The sequence below is a fragment of the Morus notabilis genome, unplaced genomic scaffold (genome assembly GCF_000414095.1).
Source record: "Morus notabilis unplaced genomic scaffold, ASM41409v2 Scaffold100, whole genome shotgun sequence".
Classification (NCBI taxonomy): domain Eukaryota; kingdom Viridiplantae; phylum Streptophyta; class Magnoliopsida; order Rosales; family Moraceae; genus Morus; species Morus notabilis.
The window spans coordinates 332,221-341,630 of record NW_010361820.1 but is presented as its reverse complement, the minus strand read 5'-3'; the positions used below and the strand labels follow the sequence as shown (position 1 = coordinate 341,630).

At 36.8% G+C, this 9,410-nt stretch overlaps 1 protein-coding gene across 1 annotated transcript; it reads left to right on the top strand.

The window, feature by feature from the left end:
* The first annotated feature begins 4,068 nt into the window (after positions 1 to 4,068).
* Positions 4,069 to 9,380, top strand: LOC21408290. Its single transcript, XM_024167314.1, has 9 exons — positions 4,069 to 4,518; positions 4,657 to 4,824; positions 6,074 to 6,308; positions 6,858 to 7,046; positions 7,314 to 7,493; positions 7,759 to 7,848; positions 8,114 to 8,302; positions 8,657 to 8,925; positions 9,017 to 9,380. The coding sequence occupies exons 1-9, from the start codon at positions 4,249 to 4,251 to the stop codon at positions 9,173 to 9,175; spliced, it is 1,749 nt and encodes a 582-aa protein (XP_024023082.1). The 5' UTR covers positions 4,069 to 4,248; the 3' UTR covers positions 9,176 to 9,380.
* Positions 9,381 to 9,410: the final 30 nt, after the last annotated feature.

The following is a 9,410-nucleotide window of genomic DNA, read 5'->3' as shown; positions in this document are numbered from 1 at the left end:
AATACTCGAAAAATAATTAATAATTGAGAATTAATTATTATTTAAATAATGTGATTATTTAAATTTGAATTTGAACATATCTAGATTTATCCATTTAAACTTATTTGATAAGTTGTTCAATTTAGAATTCAAATTAATTTAAGTTTGCCTTAAATTCGAATTTGAATCTGAATTAAAATTGGACTACTGGATAAAGGATAAAATCTCTTCATTCCCTATCTGAGATAGGTGCCACACACAGGGATAAAACCCTAGAGTGTGGCCGGCCACCAAGTGGATAAGGGGAAGGGATTTTTTGTTCCAAATTCAAAATTGAAGATAAGGATTTGATTCTATTTTGAAGTTTGACTTCTTCTCTTTAAAAATGAGAAAGATAGAAAATTGTAGAGACAATTTTTAACATATTTTCAGCCCTAGTTTTTCAGAGGTGGCCGAATTTCTCATAGAGGAAAAAGATAGCAAAATATTTTTCTCCAAAAATTTCACATCGTGCATGCGTTGGTATTTGTAGAAATTCGAGTGTTTAAGAAACTTGTTTTTGTCTCACGTGTGCCCACACACACGTCTACGTGGAATCAAGGAATTGACGTGGAAGACTTTGGTATTCTAAACACAAAGCTTGGAGCAAGGACTGTTCGTGGTCAAAGAAATTCAAGTTATCATCCGAGTTGGCTTCCAGGTATTTTTCGGTTGATCCTTGAATGATGTAAATTAATGTGATTAATTTATTCGTGCATAAATTAATATAATCTATAGAGTATGTCAAAAGTTTTATGAAAATTTTTGTTATACACGATCCGCTGTTTCCTACCACGCTTCCGCACCCGAATTCGATTCGGGAACCAGCAGGGTAGTATGTTCCACTAAGTTTTAGAGTAACTGCATGAAAACTACCTAAAAATTGATACAAAACTTCGGCAATTTACCAATCAAATTCGTCTATATGTCCTACGCCTAATTTTGCACACATATAGTTTGTTATGACATCCTTATAGGGGATGCATTATTAAAGCATAATGTAAGTTGAGTTCCATCTTATAGGCATATCTAACACTAATGCTCTAGGAGGTATATTTAATGCTTGTAAGAACTTAACCAATCTTCTTGTCTTTGGTTACTACCTTGAATCCATGCAAGACTATCTCTAATTTTTTTAATGTGATTACCCATTTCTTTTAAACCGAATTTAACTATTAAATTGATTACGTGACATGCACAACATTGGTGAAAAATTGTACCGTCACCGAATAAACTTAAATCATTTTCAAAGAACTCAATTGCTTTTGTATTGGCACTAACATTATCTAATATTATAGCTATTACTTTATCTCTTAGTCTAAATTCATCAATTACATTTAAAATTGTATTATATATTAAATATGCGCTATGTGATCCTAGAACACATTTAAAACCTAATATTCTTTTATCTAAATCAAATCCTTTAAAGTAATGTCCGGTTACAGCTAAATAATCTTTATTGACAACGGCGGACCAAATATCTGCCCTTAACGCAACGCACCCGCTAGTCGAGTGTAAAAAGTTTATTAATGATTCTTTTTCTTTTTTAAATAATTTTAATAAATCTTTCCTAAGAGTAGTTTTTGAAGTGAATTGTGCATTGGGATTATGTACAACCTTAATATATCGTTGCCAATTAGGATGCTTTACAAAACTAAATGGTTGATCTAAAGCAACTATCATTCGTGCAACTTCCATACGATCTACTTGCGGATCGTATTTCCAAGTGGTTAGACCACCGGTTGCGCAATCAAAAGATAATTGTGTTTGGCGGAGTTCGGATCCGCTGGATTGGCTAAGCTTTTGAAGACACTTTTCAGAGTGTCTTCTCAAGTGTGTGGTGCCATGAATAGTGTCACCTTGTAATTTAGATAAATAATATTTACACTAAGTTATATGTTTAGTGTTACCTTCATTGTTGATCTCATCAATTATGTCAAAGTGATCCCAAACTGTCGAGGTGCGCTTGCATTTCGTCCTAGAGGTTGCAACACTTACAGACGCAGTTGCACTAGCACTCGCCGCTTCTCCACGCCCACTTTCCATGTTGTGTTGGGCATCAACGAGAATACCATTATAACCAAAAGGATCCATTATAAAAAAATAATAGCGATTTGAGAGAGAAAGTTTTAGGAAAATGTGATAGTTTTTAGAAAAATTTTGATAAAGATTTGAGAGATCGAGAGAGATTGAGAGAAATTGAGAGAGATTGAGAGAAATTGAGAGAGATTGAGAGAAATTGAGTGAGAAAAATGTGTTGAGGATGAAGGGTATTTATAGGGAAATTTTTAGGTTAAAAAATTGATTTTTTTTTTCAAATTTTCGGAGGTGCAACGGCTAGTAGGGTTTCGGAGGGTCGGGTTCGGGCGGCAATGGGCAAAAAAGTAGCCGTTGGATGGGTTTTCGGGCATTCGGGCAGTTCGGGCTTCTCGGGCTTTCGGGCAAAATCTGGTTTTTCGGGCTAATTTTTGGGTCGGGCACAACGGTCATTTTTTAAAACTTTTTTTCGGGCATTTCGGGCTTCAAGCTTGGCTGGAAAAATTCAAAAAAAACTCCGGCGGACGGCGGTTGGAGGTGACTACACGGCGGCAAGCTCCGGCGTGGTGACAAAATTCGGGCTACCCGAGCCCGAGCCCGAATTTAAACTTTGAACGGGTCGGTATGTAGGCCAGCCCGCCCGAGCCTGAAAAATTTGGGCTTCGGGCCGGCGGGAAGTTCCAGCACTACTTCAACTCCTCTCTCTCTCTCTTTCCTATCCTCTCATCTACAAACCCTAGCCATGATCTCAGCCGCCGGCCGCCGCATCCCTAAAAGCAGTCGACGGAGAGGAGTGGTGACACCAATGTCGCACTGAGGGATCGCGTTCCGGTTTGAAGCGTACGGATCTCCGACGGCCGAAGGTTTGCGATTCTGATTCACCATTCCGGTCGGCTTCATGAGGCTACGTTTCAGGCAACATCCATCGCGATGCTGCTTGTGACAACGAGGATGGAGCTCCGTCGCACTCTTTCTCTCGCCTCCGTCAAGAATCGGCGCTGGAGAAAATAAGCTGCGTTGTAAATCGGCGTTGGAGGAGAAGACTTCCCGGAGACGTGAACGGCGGACTCCGACAACGATTTGTGGACCAGATTTGTTAACCAGTCCACGGCCGATGAGACATCTGACTGTGACTCCTTATGGCAGCGACAAAATCTCGTGACGACGACGACGTGATGGCAGATCCGTTGCCGTTATCTCAAACTAGATCCGTTCTCCATTGTGACTCGTGAATCATATCTCAGCCTGGAGTATGCGCTGCCGTCACAACGACGACCTGAACCAGGTCTGTCACCGCCTTTGTGAACTAGATCCATCTCCGCGAGAACTGTATCCGCCGTAAGGGCTCCGGCGATGCTAACATGGCAATGACGGGAACCGATAGTAATTCTTGGTTTGTTTGACTTCGTGACTTTTGGATCCGAGTGTGATATTTCGGGAGTTTTTAACTGTATTTTTTGAGGATTTTTAAATATAAAAATTTAAAATTTAAAATTTAAAAGGTAAAATAAACGAGACTGATTATAATTTTTATTCTTTTTTATCGTAATTTGATTATCGATGTGAGTTTCGATAGAATTTGAGTTTTGATTTTGATTTTTTGGTATTGAATATCGAATATGATAAATATTATATATATTCAGTAAATATTTTACTGAATTTAAATTTAAATCTTAATAAATATAATATTTATCAGTAAATATTTTATTAAATTTAATTTTTAATCTAATAAATAATGTATATGTTACTGAATAAATTTGAATTTAATAAATACAATATTTATTAATTATTGGAACTGATTGTTGAATTTTTTTAATAAATATGATTAATATAATATTTATTAATTATTTAAATTGGTGATTAAATTTTTAAATAAATATAATAGATACGATATTTATTAATATGTAAATATAATATTTATTACTCACCGTAACGTCAGATTTTTAAATAAATATTATAAATATCAGTATTTATTGTATTTTTTATTTATCGAATTACCCTCTTTTCAGTGTCGTTGGTTTCCCTCCTCGGGTCCAAATCCAAAGCTACGACGTAATACATGCTTGTATTGTATGTTTCCTTTCAGCTAAACATGATTTCTATTTTCTCACTGTGTAGTGAGGGCCAAAATGCCAATTATTTCCGAATAGATTTCACCAAATCAATCCCCAAAACAAGCCTCTAAATCAACCAATGGAGGACGATTCTGGTTCCAGTTCAGAAGACCCTGTGATCGAAACCCTAAGAAGCAGAGGATGGTGCTTGAAGGACTGGGACCAAGTCAAGGCCATCGTCATGATCCACTCCGCCCTCGCTGACGACGGCGCTGCCGCCTCTTCGGTTGTGGATTCCGTCGAATCGGAGCTTTCAAACATGGACCTCAAATCCATCGGAGCCAAGTCCTTACCCGAACCGTCCATTATTCGAAAATCGTCCCATCTTGTTGGCCCCAAAGTCCTGCAGGCACGCATACTTTCTCGCACTTTCTCTCTTTCTCTCTCCTCTTGTTTTGTGTTTGGTTGCCTAGAAAATGCGGGAAAGATTCGTTCATAATTGGTGGTTTTTTGTTTTTTTTTGTTTTTTTTTTTTGTTTTGTATCAGATATCTTCGGTGAGAGACGTCTCCAGAAGTTGTATACAGGATTTGGGGAGAAATTCTGGTGGGCAACGACTTTTGAGACTTGGTCTTACTGATGGGGTTACGGAGATAACTGCTATTGAGTTCTCTCATGTCCCTGCAATTCCTGATGATGTCGTTCCCGGTACTAAGGTATTTAGTTTCAGTTGCTGTGAGCATGCTCAACCTGCTAGTATAATGTTTTTGTTTTCGATTATTTTTCGCCTTTTTTTTTTCCGATGGAACAATCAGAATTCGAAATTCTTAGTAAAATTACAATTGTATTTGCTTAGAGGGTAGGAAAAATAGCAAGAATTCAGAGAATGCTTTGTTGGGAAAGGATAATTTGGCTTGGAAGGAGATGGGGGCTCAAATGTGTTTGGAGTTGTTTTTGTTTTTTACATTTTTCAAGAAAGAAAAAATGAAAACGGGAGAGAAATGGCGTTTGACACAATTAAAGATAAAAAAACGAAAATGAAAACGATTTTTTGGTTTAGTGTAAAATGGGAGAGAAATGAAAACAACTTTTAGTCGTTTTTTATTTTTTGTTTCCGTTTTCTCCTCTCTCGCGTAGAGAGAAAGAGAGAGATATTAATGGATTTTTTTTATACTGAAAACAATCTCTTGATAAAACTACTAAACGCATTTTCAAAAATGATTTTTGTCTGAGATTGAAAACGTTTTTATTTTCATTTTCATACAAAAAACAGAATCATTTTGAAACGAGTTCCAAACGCACTCAAATTTGTTTTATAAAAATGGGGTTTCATGGCTATTTTTGAATTTGAGACTGTTTCATGCCTTTTGACAGAAGAGGGATTTTTGGGAGAAGTAGATTCTGGTTTGCTCTCGTGTCATTGGCTGAATATTTGAATTGTGGGAGCTCGTGAAGCATTATTGAATTCCTCATTAACTGCGGTAGAATAAGGCGAAATCTGCTCGGAATCGTGCTTCCGTTCTGACATCCCTAATAATAAAGCAGACGTAGACCTAGCTGAATTGGATTAGCCGATTAGGGTGTAATACATCTTATGACGGAGTGAAGCGGGTACCCCGCCTTGGATTTTTCGGTCAGCTTTCATGTAAATGAAAAACCAATTGGATGCTTGAAATGAAATGATTGTTTGATGGCCTTGGAACAGGAACATGTTTTTTTTTTGGTTCACTTCACTAATTAGTTTAGAACGTGGACTTTATATTCTTTAATTGTCAATTATGGAGTTGGACCATCTTTTAAGACTAGCAATTTTTTCATAGGGTTGAGATGATTTATATGGCAAGTTTCAGATAATAATTTTTCTCCAAAAGCTTTTGCATATAGCATGTCTGAGGTAATTATCTCGTATTCCAACTGTTTTACTTATGTTGAAGTCCTCTTTTGTCTGTGCATTTCGGTTGGCAGGTCCGTTTAGAAAAAAAAGCCACAATCCGTAGCGGTTTGGTTTGTTTGAATCCTAAGGTAATAACATTGATCGGAGGTGTTGTTTCGTCACTTTACGAAGAATGGCAGATGAATAGAAAATATTCTGGTTTCTCAAGGTCCTCTTTAAGGCTATCCAAAGAAAGTGATGACGCAGGTCCTCCTCCATTTGTTAAGTTGCAAATTGGGGGGTCACACCGTCCATTAGTGCAGAAAGGCAAGTATTATTACTGTTCTGCTCCTATTATTTATTCCGTGATAATTTGACTAGTATATGATGATATGCACGTAATCATAATTTAAGAAAATTCAATTAGGCTGTGAATTCATCTCTTAAAGGTGGTTTCGTAAATCTTGTATTACCACTTAATTTTTTTTAGTATCTTAATCCACTAGAGTAGGTGACAATAATTGTTAATAGTTTTGTACTTCAAAATACCAAATGAGTTGATATCAATGAACTAAGCAAAAGAAAAGAGAGCTCTATGAGTTGGATAAAATAATTGTCAACATGTATGATGGCTTTCTTGTGGAAATATTGTAATGAATGTCTAGATGGACCAGGCAAACGTATGGTTATGAATTTCGCTTTCAGTATCAAATGGTTCACTCATCACTCATGAACAAAAACATGACAATATGTAGATTTTGTGGAAATATTGTAATGAATGTCTAGATGGACCAGGCAAAAGTATGGTTATGAATTTCGCTTTCAGTATCAAATGGGTCACTCATCACTCATGAACAAAAACATGACAATATGTAGATTATGCTGGTTCGAACTCCAAGAATGGTGGGCCTACTGCTGTTAAGATAACTCCTGAGATTAGGCCAACTGAAGGGAAGGATAACCTTCAATGGAAAGCAAGCGGCATCGATAAGAATAAGAAACCAACTTCCCCTACTGAAAGAACTGAAGAGAAACCAAGTAGCTCTGTAGCAAGGCCAGAAGAAGGTGCAACTTCATTTGCGTCTTTTATAATCATTGTAGACTGCATCTTAACTAATGCAATTTTCTTTTTATATCAATGAACTAAGCAAAAGAAAAAGGAGAGCTCCATGAGTTGGATGAAATATGTTGTCAACATGTGTGATACTATCGTTGTGGTAATTTTATAATGAAATGTTCAGATGGACCAGGAAAAACTATGGGTATGATATTCACTTTAAGTATCAAATGCATGCACTCATCACTCATGAACAAAAACATGACAATATGCAGATTATGCTGGTTCGAACTCCAAGAATGGTGGGCCTAAGAGAACTCCTGAGATTAGGCCAACTGTAGGGAAGAATAACCTTCAGTGGAAAGCAACTGGCATCGATAAGAATAAGAAACCAACTTCCCCTACTGAAAGAACTGAAGAGAAACCAAGTAGCTCTGTAGCAAGGCCAAAAGAAGGTGCAACTTCATTTGCGTCTTTTATAATCATTGTATACTGCATCTTAAATAATGCAATTTTCTTTTTATATCAATGAACTAAGCAAAAGAAAAGGAGAGCCCCATGTGTTGGATGAAATATGTTGTCAACATGTGTTATACTATCCATGTGGTAATTTTATAATGAAATGCTCAGATGGACCAGGAAAAACTATGGTTATGATATTCACTTTCAGTATCAAATGGTTCACTCATCACTCATGAACAAAAACATGACAATATGTAGATTATGCTGGTTTGAACTCCAAGAATGGTGGGCTGACTGCTGTTAAGAGAACTCCTGAGATTAGGCCAACTGTAGCAAGGCCAAAAGAAGGTGCAACTTCATTTGCGTCTTTTATAATCATTGTATACTGCATCTTAAATAATGCAATTTTCTTTTTATATCAATGAACTAAGCAAAAGAAAAGGAGAGCTCCATGAGTTGGATGAAATATGTTGTCAACATGTGTGATACTATCCTTGTGGTAATTTTATAATGAAATGTTCAGATGGACCAGGCAAAACTATGGTTATGATATTCACTTTCAGTATCAATTGGTTCACTCATCACTCATGAACAAAAACACGACAATATGTAGATTATGCTGTTTCGAGCTCCAAGAATGGTGGGCCTACTGCTGTTAAGAGAACTCCTGAGATTAGGCCAACTGAAGGGAAGGATAACCTTCAATGGAAAGCAAATGGCATTGATAAGAATAAGAAACCCACTCCCCCTACTGAAAGAACTGAAGAGAAACCAAGTAGCTCTGTAGCAAGGCCAAAAGAAGGTGCAACTTCATTTGCCTTGATTGCAACTTGTGTTTTATAATTATTGTAGACTGCATTTAAAATTATGCAATTTTCATTTGAGTTCTGTCCTTAAGTGTTTGGCGTACAGTGATTTGTTGCTTGTAGGAGATGGTAGCTTTTGTATATCATTTTGACAAGGTGATTAGAAAGTTGGCTGTTTCAAAGCATTGGGGAGGACTCCAAAATTATACTTCTTTTTTTTTTTTTTGATATCCAGAAAATAAATAAATAAGTGCTTGTTTGTTTTATTATTTTACTGCTAGCAAAAAACATTTAACAAATTCTCTTTATGTACTTGTTCTTGTCATATTAATACTCCAAAGTTCTTGCAGTAGCCGAATATGTACCAATTCAAAACCAAGCAGCTTCACAAAAGCTCCTCCAGAAATTGAATAACCAGAACCAGAATGGTGGGAAATATAAAGGTAGAAAATGTGAATGGAAGGAAAAACAAGAAGAGCCATCAACATTAACTCTCGATGAATGGGAAAGAGGAAAAGCCGGTGCAAAGCTTCTTATAGGAAATGAGCATCCGGACATCAGTCGTGACGAGGATCTAGCATGGCAGCTTCAAAACCAATTTGATTTGGAAGACTCTAATGTGAGCATTCTCGCATACTTGAGAATACTATTTATAACCACGAAGATCATTTTTCATTTAATATAATATTGTTTTGTTGCAACTTTATCAGGTACAGAGGGGTCCTTATAATGTGGATGAGGATATAAGAATGAGCATGTTCAACTACAACAGAGACGACGACAGGGTTCGTGGGACGGAGCATGAAGGCGGTAGAAGGGGAAGGGGAAGGGGAAGGGGAAGGGGAAGAGGAAGAGGGCGGGGAAAATGAAGATTTTCTTATCAAATTTTTCTCCCGTTCTTTCTTTTATTCTCATTTTCTCTTGTCGTGTCAGGTAATTTATGTGTAGTGTCGCAATGAAGCTTCAAATTTTGCATTTACAAAATTATGTTTGCACAGTAACGCTTTGTTTTTTCCGCTGGTTAAAATTTCGTGTTCTTCTGTTTCTTTTATATTGACATCTTTACGAGTCTATAGGCTCTTAATCTGCTGGTAGCTCACTTCA